This window comes from Muscardinus avellanarius, assembly GCF_963383645.1.
Source record: "Muscardinus avellanarius genome assembly, chromosome: 3".
Taxonomy (NCBI): domain Eukaryota; kingdom Metazoa; phylum Chordata; class Mammalia; order Rodentia; family Gliridae; genus Muscardinus; species Muscardinus avellanarius.
This window is the reverse complement of record NC_137788.1, coordinates 10,134,565-10,156,296: the sequence shown is the minus strand read 5'-3', so window position 1 is coordinate 10,156,296 and position 21,732 is coordinate 10,134,565. Positions and strand designations below refer to the sequence as shown.

The following is a 21,732-nucleotide window of genomic DNA, read 5'->3' as shown; positions in this document are numbered from 1 at the left end:
GTTGTATAGAATGTTCTTAGTCCTTTAAAATTATTACTATTAAGCCAGATGTGGTGGCACATGTTTGTAATCCCCGCGCTCGGGAGGCTGAGACAGGAGGATCACGCAGGTTCGAAGCCAGCCTCAGCTACTTAGTGAGGCTCTCAGCAACCTAGTGAGACCCTGTTTTTAAATAAAAATATAAAATACGTCTGGGAGTATATATAGCCCGGAGGTAGAAAGCCTCTGGGTTCCAGCCCTAGTACCACCAAAAATAAAATAAAATAAAATAAAATAAAATAAAATAAAATAAGATAAAATAAAATAAAATTATTACTATTATCCAGGGGAGGTGGCACATACTTATCGTCCTAGTTCTTGGAAAGTTGAGGCAGGTTAATCCTATGTTTGAGACCAGCCTAGGCAATTTAGTGAGGGCCTGTTGCAAAATATATAAAAAGAACCAGCCCTGGTGGTATATGCCTGTAATCCCAGTACTTAGGAGGCCGAGACAGGAGGTTCACAGGTTTACAGCCATCTCATCAACTTAGTGAGGCTGTCAGCAACTTAATGAGACCCTGGTCCCAAATAAATAATAAAATAGATCTGGGGATGTAGCTTGAAGATGGCCTGCCCCTGAACTCAAACGCTACAAAAATAAGTCAAATAAAAATAAAAATTACTGAAGGTGTAAAAATGTTAAAGGGCCCAGTTGGTGGTGCAAGCTTGTAATCCCAGCATTTGGGAGGTTGGGACAGGAAGATCGTGGTTCGCCAACAGCCTCAGCTACTTAGTGAGGTCCTTTACAATGCAGTGAGACCCTGTTTCAAAATAAAGATTTTAAAAAAATAGGGCTGCGTATGTAGCTCAGAGGTAGAATGCCCATGGGGTTTCATCCCCAGTACTGAAAAAATAAAAATAAAAAAATAAAAGCATAAGTAAAAGCAAGAAAGACCTGGGTTCAATCTCTAGTACAACAAAAATTATTTTCCTGTGTTGGGATCTGATCCAAGGTCTCCCTCATGCTAGGCATGCACTCCACCCCTGCACTCCATATCCAACCCTGTGGAGGTTTAGTTAAAAGGAAACTTCTAAACTATAAGCAAATACACACTAAATATTCAAATTCTCATGGGATAGATTCCAATCAAATAGATGTTCCGTTTTTTTTTTGGTGGGTCTGGGGATGGAACCCAGAGGCATCTGACCTCCGAGCTACACTCCCTGCCCAATTTTTTATTCTTTATTTTTGAAACAGTCTCACTGAGTTGCTAAGGGCCTCACTAAGTAGCTGAGGCTGTCTGCAAACCACGATCCTCCGGTCTCAACCTCCCAAATGTTGGGATTACAAGCGTGCGCCACCATGCCTGGCAGATGTTCCTCATTTTAAAAAATGCATCTTAAACTGGGTGTGGTGACACAGACCTGAAATACCAGTACTTGGGAGGCTGAGATAGTAGGATCACAGGTTCACAAGTCAGCCTCAGCTTCTTAGTGAGGCTGGTCAGCAATTTAGCCAGACCCTGTTTCAAAAGCCGGGCATGGTGGTGCACGCTTGTAATCCCAGCATTTGGAAGTTGAGACATGAGGATTGTGGTTCGCAGACAGCCTCAGCTACTTAGTGAGGTCCTTTGCAGCTCACTAAGTTAGTGAGACCCTGTTTCAAAATAAAGAATAAAAAATAGAGCTGGGGTACCTCAGAGGTAGAATGCCCTGGGGTTTAATTCCCAGCTCCACAAAAATAAATAAGTAAATGTATAAACAAATAAGAAAATAGTATTTATTTATTTATTTATTGGTACTTAGGGTGGAACCCAGGGGTTTTTCTACCTCCGGCCTACACTCCCAGACCTATTTTATACTTTATTTGAAAACAGGATCTCACTAAGTTGCTCAGAGCCTCACTAAGTAGCTGAGGCTGGCTTCGAACGTGTGCGATCCTCCTGTCTCAGCCTCCCAAGCGCGGGGATTACAAGCGTGGGCCACCACCACACCCGGCTCTTTTTTAATTTTTTAAAGCTGGACATAGTGGCACACGCTTGTAATTCCAGTACTTGGGCACCGAGACAGGAGGATCACAGGTTTGCTGCCAGCGTCAGTTAGTGAGGTCCTCTGCAACTTAGTGAGACCTTGTTTCAAATGAAGAAAAAAAAAAAAAATAAGCCTGGGGGATGTAGCTCAGAGAAAGAACACCCCTGGGTTCAATTCCTCATACCACACACACAAAAATGTGTGTGTATATATATTTGTACTATGTACTGAACTAGGTTCATTCTCCCTTCAAGCTATAGCTACAGCCATTAAAAAAATTTTTGAGGCCGGGTGTGGTGGCACAAGCTTATAATCCCCGCGCTTGGGAGGCTGAGACAGGAGGATCGCGCAGGTTCGAAGCCAGCCTCAGCTACTTAGTGAGGCTCTCAGCAACTTAGTGAGACCCTGTTTCCAAATAAAATATAAAATGGGTCTGGGAGCATAGCCCGGAAGTAGAAAGTCCCTGGGTTCCACTCCCAGTACCACCAAAAAAAATAATAATAATAATAATAAAATAATAATAATAATAAATAAATAAAGAGACTAAAAATGTCTGGGAATATAGCCCGGATGTTGAAAGCCTCTGAGTTCCACCCCCAGTACCACCAAAAAAAAAAATTTTTTTTTTGTTTTGCCACAGCCATTTTTTTTTTTTTGGGGGGCCAGGCGTGGTGGCGCACACTTGTAATCCCCGCGCTTGGGAGGCTGAGACAGGAGGATCACACAGGTTCAAAGCCAGCCTCAGCCACTTAGTGAGGCTCTCAGCAACTTAGTGAGACCCTGTTTCCAAATAAAATATAAAATAGGTCTGAGAGTATAGCCCGGAGGTAGAAAGAGCCCCTGGGTTCCACCCCCAGTACCACAAAAACAAAATAAAAATTTTGTTTTCCAACATGATCTTGCGAGGTTTCTAAGGCTCTCCTCAAACCTTTTCTTAGCCTCCCAAGTACACAGATCACAGGCACGCCTCCCCAGGGCCGGCTTAAATTTTTTATTTACTTATTTTGGCAACAAAGAGGTTGATGTAGTTTCAGTCTTTTCCACCTTGGAGGCTGACTGAAAACAATCGTAATAACGGACCGGAGCAACACGCATCCTCTTGACCACCTTTTCATGCTGCCCTGTACACTAAAACACGTCACGTTTTCACTGCGTTCACTGTGGCTGTTTTCTTACACATGATCAGGAGTCAGCAGACACAGGCCGAGTAGTTCAGAGCCGTCAAGTCTCCCGACACAAGCACTGAAACTCTGCAGAGCTGTTTTCTTCTGGGATTCATCCCCACGCCTGAGACTTGCAGTAATGCAGGACCAATTTGCCATTACTGCCAAAGCAATCATAGAGGATTCCCAACTCCTGGTCCGGGGAAGGCACAAAGGACTGGTTCACATAAATAAACAACTGTTCTGAGGCCACAGGGTTAAGAGATTTCTTGATGAAGTCAATGAGTCCTTGGATGGTCCCGGTTCGTTCTACAGCCCACTTCGTGGTTTTCATGATAGGGGTGTCCCCCACAGCCTTCAGCAGGATGTCAATTTTTTTCTTGGTCGGAGTAACTGCCATCAAAGAAGGAGGCCCTGGAGTGGCTGCTTCTGGGGGAACCTCTGTAAGTCCTCTGTTGCTTATAGCAGCAGCAGCAGCAGCAGCTGGAGCTGCAGCCCAGGCTCCTCCGCCACCTTGCTGGGGAAGCAAGGGTGAAAGTGGTGGTGTTGGTGTGCAGGGGCGGCCTAGTACCCAGGAAGCGGGCTCCAACCCAACAGCGAATGCTGGAGTCACTGGCTAGTCCTCCCGCCTGTCCCAGATCTTGACCTTTAAAAAGACAACCAAGGCCGGGCGTGGTGGCGCACGCTTGTCATCCCCGCGCTCGGGAGGTGGAGACAGGAGGATCACGCAGGTTCGAAGCCAGCCGCGCTGGTTTAGGTGACCCTGTTTCCAAATTAAAAAAAGTATAATAGGTCTGGGAGTGTAGCCCGGAGGTAGAAGGGTTTCCCCAGTACCATAAAAAATAAATAAATAAAATAAAATAAAATAAATTTATTCTAAAAAAAAAAGGCAACCAATAAGCTGGTGTGGTGGCACACGCTTGTAAATGCCCCTGGGTTCCATTTCCAGACCCGCAAAAAATAAATAAATAAATAAAAAATTAATTAATTAATTAAATAAAAAGGCAACCAGTGTTTTTTACCCACAAAACTCTTTGGAAGGCATCCGCGGGTAATGGCAGCGTGCGCTGCCCCATGACAGGCACCTCTCCAGCTGAGGGCTTGGGCTGCAGCGTCTCAGCTCCCCTCCACCTGGCCCTCTCCCCTTTTTGCAGTACCGAGGATGGAACCCAGGGGCATTCTACCTCCGACCGACACCCCCAGCCCTATATTTTTATTCTTTATTTTGAAACAGGGTCTCACTGAGTTGCAAGGGACCTCACTAAGTAGCTGAGGCTGTCCGCAAACTGTGATCCTCCTGTCTCAGCCTCCCCAGTGCTGGGAGTACAAACGCCCGGTTCCTGTTTTCCATTTTATTTGGAAACAGGGTCTCACTAAGCTGCTGAGAGGCTCACTAAGTAGCTGAGTCTGGCTTTGAACCTGTGCGATCGTCCTGTCTCAGCCTCCCAAGCATGGGGATTACAAGCCTGTACCACCACGCCCAGCTAGTCTTTTTATTTTTGAAACAGAGTCTCACTGAATTGTGAAAGGCCTCGCCTTATTTTTTTATATTTTTTATATATTTTTGTTTGCGGTACTGGGAATGGAACCTAGGGACCTTCTACCTCCGGACTACACTCCCAGACCTATTTTAATTTTTTTGGGGTTTTTTTGGGTGGTACTGGGGGTGGAACCCAGAGGCTTTCTACCTCCGGGCTATACTCCCAGACCTATTTTATATTTTATTTGGAAACAGGGTCTCACTAAATTGCTGAGAGCCTCATTAAGTAGCTGAGGCTGGCTTCGAACCTGCGCTATCATCCTGTCTCAGCCTCCCAAGCGCGGGGATTACAAACGTGCGCCACCACGCCCGGCTCCTATTTTATATTTTTATTTGGAAACAGGGTCTCTTAAGCCAGAGAGGCTGGCTTCGAACCTGCACGATCCTCCTGTGTCAGCCTCCCAAGCACGGGAATTACAAGTGTGCACCACCACGCCCGGCCTAACTGAGGCCTTTTACTAACCTTAATCCTTTGGTCTCAGCCTCCAGAATGCTGGGATTACAAGTGTGCGCCACCACGCCCGGCTCACTCTGCTCGTTTTTTAAACACTGAAATTATAAAATTCCCTGTGACCTCCTAGGCTGCGGGGATCCTGGGGCAGAGGAGACCGGAGCAGCCGGGCTCAGGGGACTCACCAGACCTGGAGGGCGGCAGCGCTGGGTGTCAGGACCTGGCAGTGGCTCCGGACCCGCCTCCTTCCCTGGCTCCTCGGAGGCTCCTCCTCAGCTCTCCAATCCCACCTCCCCTTTTCAACTCTCGGCTGCCAATCACAAGCTGATAGCTGATCAGAGTTTTGAATTTCCATCCAATTAATCCTGGTTCCATTTTCAGTTGGTTGATTTCAACCCATCACAGGGAGAGTTTGGGAGAGGCTGAAGTTCGAGGGTTGGGTCTTAGGTTCACTCCAGAACATGCAGTTTGATTTCTGTGTGACTGGAAATTCTGAGTGCGAGCCCTCAAAGGTTTAATCTGTTCCTGATATTGGGAAGGAAAAAACAAAACCGGAAGGTATTATAACAGGGTTTTTGGGGAGATACTGGGAATCTGGGGTTGGAGTTCAGGACACTGTATCTCTGAGCTCTATTCTACCCCCACCGAAATGTTTTCATTTTTACTTTGAAACAGGTTCTCACTAGGTTGGTGAGAATCTCACTGCTGACGAGGCTGTCCTCAAATACGGGATCCTCCTGTCTCACTCTCCCAAGTACGGGAATTAGAGCATGCACCACCACACCCTGCTGATAATGTTGTCTTCAAAGGGGAAAAATAAAAGCCGGGCGTGGTCTCCAACTTCTCGGAAAGTCTCAGGTACTTCTTTGCAACTCAGTGAGACCCTGTTTCAAAATAAAATAAAAAATAAAAATTTGGGCTGGGGGTGTAGGTCAGAGGTCGAATGCCTCCGGGGTTTGTCTCCCAGTACCGCAAAACAGAGAGAAAAAAAAAAAAAATAGAAATCACCCTCTAGCAGCCAGACATGGTGGCACAAGCCTGTAATCCTAGCACTCTGCAGGCTGAGACAAGGAGATTGAAACCACAGATGGCCCAGGCAGGAGGATCCCAAGTTCAAGGTCAACTTGGGTGATTGGGGAGATTCCATCTTAAAATAACAAATAGAGTTGGGCGTGGTGGGCACGCTTGTAATCCCAGCGCTTGGGAGGCAGAGACAGGAGGATCGCGCAGGTTCGAAGCCAGCCGCGCGCGCTGGCTTAGGAGACCCTGTTTCCAAATAAAAATGTAAAAATAGGTCTGGGAGTGTAGCCCGGAGGTAGAAGGGCTTCCGCTGCAAGGTTTCCGCTCTGATTTCCAAGTTTTTGATCCATCTTGACCTGACTCTTGTGCAGGGTGAGAAAGCGAGGGTTATTTCCATTTTCAGTTTTGCCAACACCATTTGTTGAACAGGCTATCTTTTTCCAATGTATTTTTTTGGCCCCTTTGTAAAAAATCAATGGGCTGTGAGTCTTCTATTCTGCTCCTTTGGTCTACACATCTGTTTTTGGGCAATACTGTGTTTTTGTTTTTACTTTTTATTTTTGGTGGTACTGGGGTTCCTGGAAGCCCTTCTACCTCTGGGATATACTCCCAGACCTATTTTCTACTTTTTTATATTTTATTTATTTATTTATTTATTTATTTATTTATTTATTTTGGTGGTACTGGGGTTCCTGGAAGCCCTTCTACTTCCGGGCTACACTCCCAGACCGATTTTTACATTTTTATTTGGAAACAGGGTCTCCTAAACCAGCGCACGCGGCTGGCTTCGAACCTGCGCGATCCTCCTGTCTCCTCCTCCCAAGCGCTGGGATTATAAGCGTGCGCCACCACGCCCGGCATGTACTGGTTTTTATTACTATGACTTTATAGTTTGAGGTCAGGTATGTGGTTCCTCCTGCATGATTTTTGTTGCTGAAACTATCAAGGACCTCAACAGGGAGCTGAGAGAATGGGAGAAAACTTTTGCCAGCTATTTCTCGGATAGAGAACTAATATTTAGAATATACAAGGGGTCAAGAAACTCAGCACTAGCCGGGCGTGGTGGCGCACGCTTGTCATCCCAGCATTCAGGAGGCTGAGACCGGAGGATCGCGGTTCGCAGACAGCCTCAGCTACTTAGTGAGGCCCTCCGCAACTCAGTAAGACCCGGTTTCAAAATAAAGAATAAAAAATAGGGCAGGGGGTGTAGCTCTGAGGTCGAATGCCCCTGAGTTCCATCCCCAGACCCACAAAAAAAATAAATAAATAAATAAAAGAAGAAAGAAAATCAGCACTAAGAAAACAAATAACCCAATCAAAAAATGAGCAAATGAACTAAATAGACCCACTACAAAAGAAGAAATTCAAATGGCCAATAAATAGATAAAGAAAGGCTTGCCGGACGTGGTGATGTATGCTTGCAATTCCAGCATTCGGGAGGCTGAGACTGGAGGATCGCGGTTCACGGACAGTCTCAGCTACTTAGTGAGGCCCTCCGCAACTCAGTGAGACCCTGTTTCAAAAAATAAAGAATAAAAAATAGGACAGGGGGTGTAGCTCGGAGGTCAAATGCCTCTGGGTTCCATCCCCAGACACGCAAAAAAAAAAAAAAAAAAAAAAGCTCAACATCAACATCAGTGGCCCTCCTGAGATTTCACCTAATTAGAATGGGAATCATTAAAAACACAACAAATGCCGGGGAGGATGTGGAGAAGCGGGAACTCCAATACACTGTTGGTGAGATTGCAAACTTAGTGCAACCACTTTGGAAAACAGTATGGAAGATCCTCAGAAGAACTGGAACGAACCTACCATATATAATCCAGAAATACCACTTCTGGTTATCTACCCAAAAGAAAGGAAACCAGGCTACCAAACCAGTGCATATGTATGTACATTCATAGCCGCACAATTCACAACTGCCAAACTACGGAACTAGCTAACATGTCTATCAACAGATGAATGGATTACAAAACTATGGGATATGTACACAATGCATTTTTTAATTTTTTTGCGGTACTGGGGATGGAAGCCAGGGGCATTCTAAGCCAGGGGCATTCTACCTCCGCTTTTTATAAAACATTTAGATGAACCTGGATACACAGCATATTTAGCTTTCAGATATATAAATGTCTATGGTCACAAATGGTATCAAATATAGTAACCCAATATTATAAACCCTGATTTTGCTAAGAAATCAAGAACAGTAAACAGAGATTCTCCTGCTAACACACAACCTTTAAGCTAGTTCTTAATAAATGTTAAGAAAACAAAACAATAATATTATTTTTTTGGTACTGGGAATGGAACCTAGGGGTATTCTACCTCTGAGCTATACCCCCAGCTCTATTTTTTTTTTTTTCCGGGTCTGGGGATGGAACCCAGGGGCATTCGACCTTCGATCTACACCCCCTGCCCTGTTTTTTATTCTTTATTTTATCTTTATGTTTTTATTCTTCATTTGAAACCAGGTCTCACTGAGTTGCAGAGAGCCTCACTAAGTAGCTAAGGCTGTCAGCGAACCACGATCCTCTGGTCTCAGCCTCCCGAATGCTGGGATTACAAGTATGATCCACCACACCCAGGCTTCCCAGCTCTATTTTTTATTCTTTATTTTGAAACAGGGTCCACTGAGTAGCAGAGGACCTCACTAAGTAGTTGAGGCTGGCTGTGAACTTTCAACGCCTCCCTACAGGCATGTGCCACCTTGCCCAGTTTGAATTATCTTTTTTTTTTTTGGTGGTACTGGGGATGGAACCCTTCTACCTCAGGGCTACACTCCCAGACCTATTTTTTTAAATATATTTTTTTGGAAACAGGGTCTCTTAAACCAGGGAGGCTGGCTTCGAACCTGCGTGATCCTCCTGTCTCCGCCTCCCAAGTGCATGGATTACAAGCGTGCACCACCACGCCCGGCTGAATTATCTCTTATTTATTGAATTTACCTTTGTCTTTAAAATGTTTTTTAAACTTTTTAAGTTTTATTTTATTTTGTGAGTCTGAGGATGGAACCCAGAGGCATTTGACCTCCGAGCTACACCCCCTGCACAATTTTTTATATATTTTTGAAACAGGGTTTCACTGAGTTGTGGAGGGCCTCACTAAGTAGCTGAGGCTGTCCAAAATACTCCAGTCTCAGCCTCCCAAATGCTGGAATTACAAGCGTGCACCAACACGCCCAGCTTTTTTTTTTTTTTAACTTTAAACAAACAATTTTTACATTTAAACAATCCTTACACTAAAACAACCACTATAATAAATATCTCATTCAGATAAATTACCTTCTTTTAGGTGAGATAAAACATTTAGTACTTAGATAAAAATACTTAAGCAGGGTGTGGTGGTTTACTCTTGTAATCCCAGCATTCGGGAGGCTGAGACAGGAGGATCATGGTTCGCGGATGGCCTCAGCTACTTAGTGAGGCCCTTTGCAACTCAGTGAGACCCTGTTTCAAAATAAAGAATAAAAAATAGGGCTGGGTGTATAGCTCTGTGTTAGAATGCCCCTGGATTGTATTTCCATCACCAAAACCAAAACCAAAACAAACCTTTAATAATGTTCTTAAAATAGTTGTTTATCAAAACACAACCTAAAACTGGGCAAGGTGGCCCAAGCTTGTAATCTCAGCGTTTGGGAGGCTGAGACAGGAGGATCTGGGTTTGAGGCCAGCCTCAGCTACTTAGCGAGGCCCTCTGCAACTTAGTGAGATCTTGTTTCAAAATAAAGAATAAAAAATAGGGCTGGGGGTGTAGCTTGGTGGTAGAATGTCCTGGGTTCCACCCCAGTACCGCAAACAAAACAAAACCAAACAAAATAAACAAAAACAGCCTAAGATTTTTTCAGCCTTATATATGTATAGAATCACATATCAGTCAGAATCTATGTGTGTGGGCGCTCTTGTCCTGCCTGGGGCACAGGGCCTGGTCGGCGGGGAGGGGGTAGGCAGTGTTCCCTCCTGCCTTCCTGCTCCTTACATATATAAAAACATATTAGCCGGGCGTGGTGGCGCATCTTGTAATCCCAGCACTTGGGAGGCTGAGACAGGAGGAGTGCGCAGGTTCAAAACCAGTCTCAGCTATTTAGTGAGGCCCTTTGCAACTCAGTGAGACCCTGTTTCAAAATAAAGAATAAAAAATAGGGCTGGAAGTGTCACTCGGACATACAATGCCCCTGGGTTCCACAATATTGCGAAAAAATAAATAAAAATAAATAAAAATAAAAAGAAAGACATATTTACTAGACTCAAATACATTATCTTTTGTTGCTGTTAAACTAAGAATATATTTAGCAATTCATATTTAGCATTTAAACTTACTTCTACACAATTTAGATTTTTATTTATTTTTTGGTTATCCTTTCTTTATTAAAGCACTTTTTTTTTTTTTTTTTTGGTGGTACTGGGGGTGGAACCCAGGGGCTTTCTACCTCTGGGCTATACTCCCAGACCTATTTTATACATTATTTGGAAACAGGGTCTCACTAAGTTGCTGAGAGCCTCGCTAAGTAGCTGAGGCTGGCTTCGAACCCGCGCGATCCTCCTGTCTCAGCCTCCCAAGCGCGGGGATTACAAGCGTGCGCCACCTTGCCTGGGTACAATTTAGATTTTTTAAAATATATAATCCATTTTTTAATTTTTTTATTTTTATTTTGGTGGTACTGGGGGAGGAACCCAGAGGCTTTCTACCTCCGGGTTATACTCCCAGACCTTTTTTATATTTTATTTGGAAACAGGGTCCCACTAAGTTCCTGAGAGCCTCACTAAGTAGCTGAGGCTGGCTTCGAACCCGCGCGATCCTCCTGTCTCAGCCTCCCAAGAGCGGGGATTACAAGCTCCCAAGAGCGGGGATTACAAGCATGCGCCACCACACCGGCCTTATATAATCCATTTATAAAAACTTATTTATATTTATCTAATTTACCCATTTTGATAGCCATAGTGAAACGGGGGTTTCTTGAGAAGGAAACCCAGCGAGTTCTTGTCTACAGTGAGCGAAGAATGACACCCGCAGACCTCAGGAAGGGGAGTAAAAGGTTTATTGGAAGCAGCAGGGAATGGGGGGAGGGTGGCTGAACACCCCCAAAGGGGCTGGAACTCTGGGTCCAGCAGCTGCCTTCAGGACAGTACTTGAGAGTAGCCCAAGCCAATTGCCTTCAGGTGCAGGCTGCTTTGTTCCGGAGTCCACGCGATCTGCCAGAAGGGAATAGAGAAAAGTGGCCGAACACCCCAACACCCCAAAGGGGCGGTCGGAACTCCAGGGTCCAGTAGCTGCCTTCAGGGTCACTACCCGAGTGTCGCCCGAGCCAAGTGCCCGTCAGTTGCAAACTACTTTCTCCCGGAGTCCACGTGATCTGCCGGAAAAGAGGTGCAGGTCACCCCTAGGGGCCTGGCCAGCCATGATGTCCAGCAGAGGCCTTCAGGTCACTACTCGAGAGTCGCCTGAGCCACGTGCCCTCAGATGCACTCTGTCTTCTCTCAGGGCCAACACGACCTGCAAGAGAGAGAACAGCTCCCCAAAAGGGGAGGGGTCCCCGAGAGAGAAAGTCCCCCTTTTGCCCTCTAGTAAGGCAAGGGCCTGACTGCTTGCAAGTCCGTTTTTGGTTAGGGTGACTCCCAAGGAGAATTCTGGGAAGTAGCTCTCAGAATTTGCATAGGGTCTTTGCAAGTCCTTGAAGAATCTCCCTTCAGTGAAGTGTCAGCCTTGCTCCTGGGTTTGGGCTCCTGGGTTTGTTGATTAGTAAACCGATGGCTTTGTGAAGCTCTGGCCTTCTTATCTCTGAGCCTTTGGAGTTTCAGGTATTTGTGGCCCCTCAGGGAACTCAGGAGATTAGCTTTTTTCTACCAAGGCCTCTTCCCTATCTGCCTATTTCCTTCTACCTCCTCAATAGCCAGCACTTTAAATCATTATTTTAGCAAATAAAAATCCTAAAAGCAGCTGGCGTGTTGGCCCAGGCTTGTAATTCCAGCATGGGTGAGGCTGAGACCTTAGGATCACAGTTCATGCGCAGCCTCAGCTACTCAGTGAGGCCCTACACAACTTAGTGAGATCCTGTTTGCGGAGGGCCTCACTAAGTAGCTGAGGCTGGCTTCGAACCCGTGCGATCCTCCTGTCTCAGCCTCCCAAGCGCGGGGATCACAAGCGTGCGCCACCGCGCCCGGCTACTCACAACATTTTTGACATATATTTTGTATGCTCACAACAGTGGCATCTAAATCCCAATACTGGTGAGACTGACAAGGAGGATCACAGGTTTAAGAAAGCCTCAGCAACCTTGTGTGACTATTTTTATTTTATTTTAATTTTTTGCCTTACTGGGGTTGGAACCCAGGGGCCTTTTACCTATGGGCTACACTCCCAGCTCTAATTTTTATTCTTTATTTTATTTATTTATTTGTTTATTTATTTACTTGTGGTACTGTGTTGGGCCAGAATTATGTGGGGATGAAGAGACCAACATATCAACAGATTACTGAAAATTTATTAAAAGAATTTAGAAGAATTTAGCATAAAAGCAAAATTACCAGCTAGATGAGGCTACAGCTCTGGAGCCATAAAACCCTTAACTATATTTGCCCTTTTTCCTATTGGCTGAGCCCCCTTAACTGAGACAGGTATCGGGTTTTGGTTGGCTAGACCCCTCTTAGGTCCATACCTAGAAACCAGTTTGTCTTCAGGGGAGGGGTCGAACTTTGTACTGAGCAGTTTACCTGCAGTTGATCAGAAACAAAGAGAGGAGGAGGAAGAGGGGTGATTATATTCCAGGGGTAGTTAACAATTTCCGGTAGGCATAGATTAAACGCCTGGCTTATTCTTTATTTTAAAACAGGGTCTCGCTGGGCGTGGTGGCGCACGCCTGTAATCCCCACGCTTGGGAGGCTGAGACAGGAGGATCGCACGGGTTCGAAGCCAGCCTCAGCTACTTAGTGAGGCTCTCAGCAACTTAGTGAGACCCTGTTTCCAAATAAAGTATAAAAAAGGTCTGGGAGTATAGCGCGGAGGTAGAAAGCCTCTTGGTTCCACCCCCAGTACCACCAAAAATAAAATAAAATAAAATAAAATAAAATAAAATAAAATAAAATAAAATAAAGTAGCTGAGACTGTATACAAACTGCGATCTTCCTTTCTCAGCCTCCCAAATGCTGAGATTACAAGTGTGCACCACCACGCAGAGCTCCTATGACCTTGTTTTAGAAAGAAAGAAAGAAAGAAAGAAAGAAAGAAAGAAAGAAAGAAAGAAAGAAAGTGTGTGCTGTGGGTCTAGTTCTGAGGTAGAATGCCCTGAATTCAGTACCCAATACCATGCACACATATACACACACACACAAAAGTAAGGTTTCCCAAGGAGGAGTACAGTCTCTAAACAATAAATGAAAAACAAATGTCTACAGGTTTTGCCTCTAAAATACTTTCAAACCTTCCATATGATATTCCCTTTTCGTGGTGGCGCATGCTTGTAATCTTAGCATTTGGGAGGCTGAGACAGGAGAATCACGGTTTACAGACAGCCTCAGTTATTTAGTGAGCCTCTTTGCAACTCACTGAGACCTTGTTTTAAAATAAAAAATAAGCCGGGCGTGGTGGCGCACGCTTGTAATCCCCGCGCTTGGGAGGCTGAGACAGGAGGATCGCACGGGTTCGAAGCCAGCCTCAGCTACTTAGTGAGGCTCTCAGCAACTTAGTGAGACCCTGTTTCCAAATAAAATACAAAATAGGTCTGGGAGTATAGTCCAGAGGTAGAAAGCCTCTGGGTTCCACCCCCAGTACCACCCCAAAAAAAAAAAAAAAGTAAAATAAAAAATAAAAAATAAAAAAATAGGTTTGGGGGTATAGTTTGGAGGTAGAATGCCCCTGGGTTCCTTCCCCAGTATTGAAAAAAAAAATCTAAGGGTCACATACAAATCAAAGTCAGTATTCTAGGGTGAATCCAGGAAGGAACTCTTGACCTTCAGCCTGTCTCTGAAGGTCACCGGCTCAGAGCAACAAGAGACTGACTCAGGATTGATTGGGTGGGGATTCAAAACTGATCAGTATCACCTTGTGATTGGCAGCCGAGTGGCTGAAAAGAGAAGGTGGCCTGAGAAGTTCGGAAAGAGATTCAGAGGAGCCCGGGAAGCCAGAACCTGGAGCCCCTTCCTGGTCCTGTGAGACCCAGAGCGCTACAGTCCAGGTCTGGTGAGTCCCCTGAGCCCGGGCTGCTCCAACCCTTTTGCCTTCTGCCAGGCTCCCGAGGAGCAGAGCAGGAGCTGAGCGTCCATAGATAGCAGTGAAGGCTTGGGTCAGAATCTAAAGGCAGATGTGTCAACAACCCAAGGTGTTTGCCTCTCTGGTTTTTAATACTTGGAAGGGAAAGTAGGGGTAATTCTACATCCGAGCTGTGTCCCCAGACCTTTCTGCTTTTTATTTGGAAACAGAGTCTCCCTAAATTCTAAGGCTAACTTCAAACCTGTGGCCCTGCTGTCTCAGCCTCCCAAGTACATACTGGAATTGCAGGCCTGGGTCACCATACTGAGTCACCCCAGGGGTGTGTGTGTGTGTGTGTGTGTGTGTGTGTGTGTGTGTAACTAGGGATTAACTCAGAGTTATTCTGATTCCGAGTTACACACAAGCAACAGTTTTAGTGTGAAATAGGGTCTCACAGAGTTGCCGAGAGTTTTGTTAAATTGCTGGGGATTAAACTGGGCGTGTGGTGCATGCTTGTAATTCAAGTATTTGGAAGGCTGCGGTAGAAGAATCCCAGGTTTGCAGCCAGCCCCAACTACTTAGTGAGGTCCTCGACAACTGAGTGAAAAACCCTGTTTCAGAATAAAGAATAAAAACTAGAGCATATTCACCGGGCATGGTGGCGCACGCTTGTAATCCCCGCGCTTGGGAGGCAGAGACAGGAGGATCGCGCAGGTTCGAAGCCAGCCGCGCGCGCTGGCTTAGGAGACCCTGTTTCCAAATAAAAATGTAAAAATAGGTCTGGGAGTGTAGCCCGGAGGTAGAAGGGCTTCCAGGAACCCCAGTACCACCAAAAATAACAATAAAAAATAGAGCATATTCTCAGGTAGAATGTCTTTGGGTTTAATGTCTAGTACAACAAAACAAAACTGGGATTATAGGTGTGGAATACCATACCCAGTTCACCCCAATTATCTTGATTTGTGCTTTTATGTTATTAAAAATATTTGAGCCAGGGATGGGAGCTCATATCTGTAATTCTAGTAATTGGGAGGCCAAGAAAGAAGGCACAGACTCTAGGACAGCCTCAGCAACCTAGCAACCTAGCAACACCCTGCTTCAGAACAGAATATTAATAGCCGGGCATGGTGGCGCACTCGCTTGTAATCCCAGCATTTGGGAGGCTGAGACCGGAGGATTGTGGTTCACGGGCAGCCTCAGCTATTTAGTGAGGCCCTCTACAACTTAGTGAGACTATGTTTCAAAATAAAGAATAAAAAAAATAAGTCAGGGGGTGTAGTTCGGAGGTCAAATGTCCCTGGGTTCCATTCCCAAACCCACAAAAACAAAACAAAACAAATAAACAGAATATTAAGCTGGGTGTGGTGTACAGGTTTGTAATCGCAGTACTTGGGACCTGAGACAGGAGGATCACAGGTTCCAAGCCAGCCTCAGCAACCTAGTGAAGCTCTCAGCAACTTAGCAAGACCCTGTTTGAAAAACAACAACAACAACAAAAAAAAAAAACCACAAAAAAACCATAATATTAAGCTGGGTGTGGTGACATATGCTTGTAATCCCAGTACTTGGAAGGCTGAGACAGGAGGATCACAGCTTTACAGTAAGGCTAACCAAGTAATGAGACTCTCAGAAACCTAGTAAGACACTCTGTTTTAAAAATAAAAAGAGAAGCCAGGCATGGTGATGCACGCTTGTAATCCCAGCATTCTGGAGGCTGAGATGAGAGGATCGTGGTTCACGGACAGCCTCAGCTACTTAGTGAGGCCGTCTGCAACTTAGTGAGACCTGGTTTTAAAATAAAGAATAAAAAATAGGGCAGGGGGTATAGCTCGGAGGTTGAATGCCCCTGGATTCCATCCCCAGACCCGCAATAAAATAAAATAAAATATTAAAAATAAATAAATAAAAAAGAGAGCTGGGGGAGTAGCTCAGAGATAGAATGCCCCAGGATTCGATCTTCACTGCCACAAAAAGGAAGCATTGTTTTTAGGATGAGAAACATTATCTGAAATCTATCTCTTGATCATTTGCATGTAGTTTATATACTGTGTAGCTGAGACTGGCTTCGAATCTGTGCGATCCTCCCGTCTCAGCCTCCCAAGCGCAGGGATTACAAGCGTGCGCCACCATGACCGGCCTTAAACTTCCCTTTTAACTAAACCTTAACAGCTATAGCTCAGTGAAGGGTGCTGCCTAATATGTGTAAGGCTCTGCATTCAACCTCAACAAAGGAAAATGATAATTTTTGTTGTACTCGGGAATGAATTTAGCTCCTTCTAAGGTTATTCTACATCCTCAGTCATTTTTATTTATTTCATTATTGTGGTCTAGAATTGAACCCAGGGGTGGTCTACCTCTGAGCTATATCCCCAGAGCAATGATCTTTTATTTGGAAATAAAAATAAGGCTGTTACCAACCCTAAGTTGGTAACAGCCTTGCCACATGGCTTAGGTTGGCTTTGAACCTGTGATCTTCCTGTCTCAACCTCCAGAGTACTGGTATTACAGGAGTATACTACCACACCTGGACTTCATTTATGTATTTTGAAACAGGGTCTTAATTGTCCACGTTAGCCTCATACCTGAAATCATCCTGACTCCATATAGGAATGCCTCCCACGAGAACAGTAATCATTGTGAAGCTTAAAAATATTCTGTGCAGAGCCGGGCGTGGTGGCTCATGCTTGTAATCCCAGCATTCGGGAGGCTGAGACCGGAGGATCGCGGTTCGCGGACAGCCTCAGCTACATAGTGAGGCCCTCTGCAACTCAGTGAGACCCGGTTTCAAAATAAAGAATAAAAAAATAGGGCAGGGGGTGTAGCTCGGAGGTAGAATGCCCCTGAGTTCCATCCCCACACCCGCAAAAAAAAAAAAAAAAAAAAAAAAAATTCTGTGCAGCCGGGCGTGGTGGCGCACGCTTGTAATCCCAGTACTTGGGAGGCTGAGACAGGAGGATTTCAGGTTCACAGTCAGCCTCAGCAACTTAGTGAGGCCCTCTACAACTTAGTGAGATCCTGTTTGAAAATAAAGAATAGAATAAAAAAAATAGGTCTGGGGGTGTAGCTCAGAGGTAGAATGCTCCTGGGTCCAGTCCTCAGTACTGAAAAAAAAAAAAAAGATAACACTTTACAACTGGATTTTTGGGGAGTGGAGGTTCTATTTGATTTTTCTTTTCATTTGCAAGGGTGAGGCAGTGAGTCCTTTTAAGATAGAAGCCTAGCCGCGCGTGGTAGCACACCCTTGTAATCCCCTTGCTTGGGAGGCTGAGACAGGAGAATCGCGCAGGTTCGAAGCCAGCCTCAGCTGGTTTAAGAGACCCTGTTTCCAAATAAAATAAAAAATAGGTCTGGGAGTGTAGCCCGGAGATAGAAGGCGCCTGGATTTCATCCCCAGTACACCCCCACCACCACCAAAAAAAAAAGACAGAAGCCTTAGGCAAGTGCATCCGGTAACTAAACCTGGATATATAAAGGGATGTTCACGGCTGTTACCTGCTTCTGTAATCTGCTTCGCTGCTGCATGGTAGAAGGACACAGATGTAGATCGCATCTGTGAACAATATGTGTTGTCTGCCCCAAATGAACACCTGTTCATCAAAAGATGTCATGATTTATAAGCATGAAAACCTGACTTCTCTGTACTCCAGCTCTGTAGCCAGGGGAATAAAAGGCGGCTGCAACTAATGGTGGGCGCGGTAGTCTAGTGGGTACTGCTTGCCCTGGCTAGGCTGTAGAAAAGGTGCAGCAGAGTGGATTCTGCTTTCTTTGGCTGGCTGGTAAAGCAAGTGGCCTCTTTGGCACTTAGGAGTCTGGCGTGTCTCTGTGGGTTGCCTGGCAACGGGGGTGATGGGGTTCCAAACATGGCCGCAGGTGAGCTGGGCAACCCTCTATCACCCAGGTGCAGCCCAACACCGGTGACATAATTATTTTTTTCTTTTCTGGCAGTACTTTGGATTGAACCCAGGGCACCTCTACCCCCAAGCTAGATCCTTAGCCCTTTTTATTTTTATTTGGGGAAGGGGCTGACCAAGTCACCCAGGCTGCTCTACAGTGGAGATGCTGTTGTCTTCCCCTCCTACACAGCTGGGGTCACAGATGTGCACCACCACGCTCTGCTTGAAGGACTTGCATGAGGAGCAGACACTTTTCCCCATATGGGTTGGGTGGGCTTTCAGGATCTTTGGCCACCATGTCCTGGGACCAGAGTTCAGGGAAGCAGAGGTAGGAATGGATAGGATGGTGGTCCAGGAGGGCCTGTGCTCCATCTCCAGCGACACACACACACACACACACACACACACACACACACACACACACTCACAGTGTTAACAGCGTGCGGACTCACATCACCCATCCCTGGAGTAGTGTCCTTGACTCTGGATTGGGTCCACCAATGGGTGAAATGGGGCTCCTGGGAATGCCCTGTAAGGATGCCTTTCCCTGGATGTTACCCCAGAACCCCTCTCCTTGCAGACACAGCAGGATGTGCGTGGAGGTCCCGCCCTCTCTCCTGGAGCTGACCCAGCAGAGCCTGCTGACGAACCCAGCCTCCCCCAGCCTCCCTCTGGAGGACCTGCCCCAGCATCTGTTTCTGGAAGTGTTCAAAGTGGCTTTTGTGGGGGGTCACAGGGAGACCCTGAGGGCCATGGTGCAGGGCTGGCCCTTCACCTGCCTCCCTCTGGGGCCCCTGATGAAGCAGGTTGGGCTCTTCACCTACCTTACTGTGGAGCCTGAGATGAAGGAGCCATCCCTGTGCAGCATGGAAGCCGTGCTGGATGCGCTGGACATGCTGCTTGCCCGGAAGGTTCGCCCCAGGTGAGCGTGACCCAGGGAGCCAGGAAAGAGGGTCCGTGGAGGGACATCTGGGGCAGGGAGGGAGGGACAAGGGTGGGACCGGGATTCTGATGGAGCCAGCGAGGAGGACTGGAGAGGCCATGGCCATGGCTGAGCTCACCTGGGAGAGGGCATGTGGCTGTGGCGGGTGCTCGTGATGGACACAGGGAAGACTGAAGGAGCCTGTGCCTGCCCCACACAGGTGCTAGAAGTGGGGAGCAGGCTCCATTCAGGGGAAAAGAGAAGAGTAAGATCAGGGGAGGAGCTGAGACCTAGAACGTAGAAGGGATGCGCAGGTAGGAGTTTGGTTATTCTTAAGTTCTGAGACTCCGTCCCCTTCTCCCACAGGTGCAAATTGCAAGTCCTGGATTTGCGGGATAAGCACGGGGAGTTCTGGAGCAGAGGGTCTACAAAATTGCCTGGGGCCCACTCAGCAGGGGCCGTGCGAGAGCAGCAGAGACTCAGACACGCTCCTAGGATTTTGCCGACGCTGCCCTTGACCATACTCCTCGACATCGACCTAGAGAGAATTTGGCTGTTAGCTTTCTATAACCACTTCCTAAGCTGGGCGGAGAAAAGACGAGGCCTGGTCCACGTGTGCTGTGAGAAGCTGAAGGTCTCCCCGGACTCCACGTGTGACTTGAGGACGGTTCTGGATCTTGTGCCTCTAGCCTGCATCCGGGAGCTGGAAGTGGAAATTTGCTGGACTTACAACTGCATGGAACCATTGGTTTCTCGTGTGGGCCAGATGATGGGCCTTCACACATTTCGCCTCACCATGTCAGGCACGATGGCGGTCGCTTCCCACATATATGGCACGCAAAATTGGTGGCCTCCTCCGACATATGCCATGCTATTCAGACACCTGAGCTTCTTCGAGGACTGTTACATACTTCACAGTTTACTTTCTAAAATTCTGCATAAAATCTTTGGGTAAGGAGCGATCGTGAGCAATTTCTGTATTTAGAGCAAAGCTATTTAAAATGGTCGCGAAGGGAGGCCATGCTGGGAAGCTGGCTGCGGTGGTTCAGATGGAGCGCGGGTGGGCGTGAGGATTTTCCTCAAAAGCACGTGTAGCTAAGGAGATGGGGACTAGGAAAGAAGACGGTGTGAGTTCGGGAGGGCCGGGTGCCGCACATTTGTACATGGAGTCTGTGAGCTCTCAGCTCTCAGCTGAACCAGCCTGTCTCCGATCCCCGCCTGGGCAGGCTGTCCTGAGCCCAGGTGGGATGCGCAGGTGGGGACTGTGTGATGCTGGAGTGGAGGGTGAGGAGCAGGAGGGAGCGAGCATGTGAGCAGGGCTGACGGCTCGCTGAAGACGCAGGGTGGACGGGAGTGGGCAGCCTCAACACGACAGCCTCTGGGTGTCGGCCATACTCAGGACCACCTGGAGCAGGCCTGTCTGTTTTTCCTTCTTTGCTTCTTTCCTTCTTTCTTTCTCTCTTTCTTTCTTTCTTTCTTTCTTTTTTTCTTTCGTAGTGCTCAGGGTTGAATCCAGGGCCTCTTTAGATTCTTTTAAATATATATATACATACATATATATATGTAAATATATATATTGAGGGTCTGGGGATGGAACCCAGGGGCATTTGACCTCTGAGTTACACCCCCTACCCTATTTTTAATTCTTTATTTTGAAACAGGGTCTCACTAAGTAGTAGCTGAGGCTGTCTGTGAACCGTGATCCTCCGGTCTTGGCCTCCCGCCTGCTGGGATAACAAGTGTGCACCACCTCGCCCAGCTTAAAATATTTTTATTTAGAGTCAGGGATTGGCTAAGTTACCCAAGCTGATGCCACTTGAGATTCTCCTGCCTCAGCCTCCCCAGTTGCTGGCCTCCCGGCTCGGGCCACCACCCCCAGCAGCCCCTCCCACCTTGAGGCCATCTCCTCAGCCACCAACACCTTCTCCATGAGTGACTCCTTGCTCTTTCTCTTCAGGAATCTGACCCCGCTACAGACACTTGCCTTGAGGTCTATCCAGCTCACAGATTCAGACCTGCAGCGACTGGCCCAGGCTCCCAGCATCTGTCAGCTGAAGCACCTGGACCTGAGGAACATCTCCATGACGGAGCTCAGTCCCGAGCCTCTGCAAGTTCTGCTGAAGAGGGTGGCGGGCACCCTGGAGACGCTGGTGTTAGAGCACTGTGAGCTCACGGATGCCCAGCTCCAGGCCCTGCTGCCAGCCCTGGGCCGCTGCTCCCAGCTCAGGACCTTCAGCTGCTGTGGGAACCCCATCTCCATGGGCGTCCTGAAGGAGCTGCTGGGCCACACGGCCAGGCTGAGCCGCTTGAGCCAGGGCCTCTACCCTCTCCCTCTGCAGAGCTCTGAGCACCCCGACCATCTTTCTCTGTCTTCTACCAACCTGGACAAATGTTCCAAGGTTCTGCAGGAATTGAAACAGGTCCTGAGGGACATAAGGCCTTCCCACGACGTCCGGTTTTTTATCTGCCTTTACCGTCTGTGTCATTGCTACCGATTCTATTACTTAGATCCCAGTGGTAGCTGGAAATTTGCAGAATCGAATAGTTTCTGA

At 46.9% G+C, this 21,732-nt stretch overlaps 1 protein-coding gene across 1 annotated transcript; it reads left to right on the top strand.

Annotated features, from left to right (window-relative positions):
• Window positions 1-18,554: 18,554 nt before the first annotated feature.
• LOC308259966 (PRAME family member 12-like) lies at window positions 18,555-21,732 on the top strand (the record flags this gene model as incomplete). Its single annotated transcript, XM_080691306.1, has 4 exons — window positions 18,555-18,586; window positions 18,839-19,180; window positions 19,547-20,131; window positions 21,138-21,732. The coding sequence occupies 4 exons, from the start codon at window positions 18,555-18,557 to the stop codon at window positions 21,730-21,732; spliced, it is 1,554 nt and encodes a 517-aa protein (XP_080547432.1).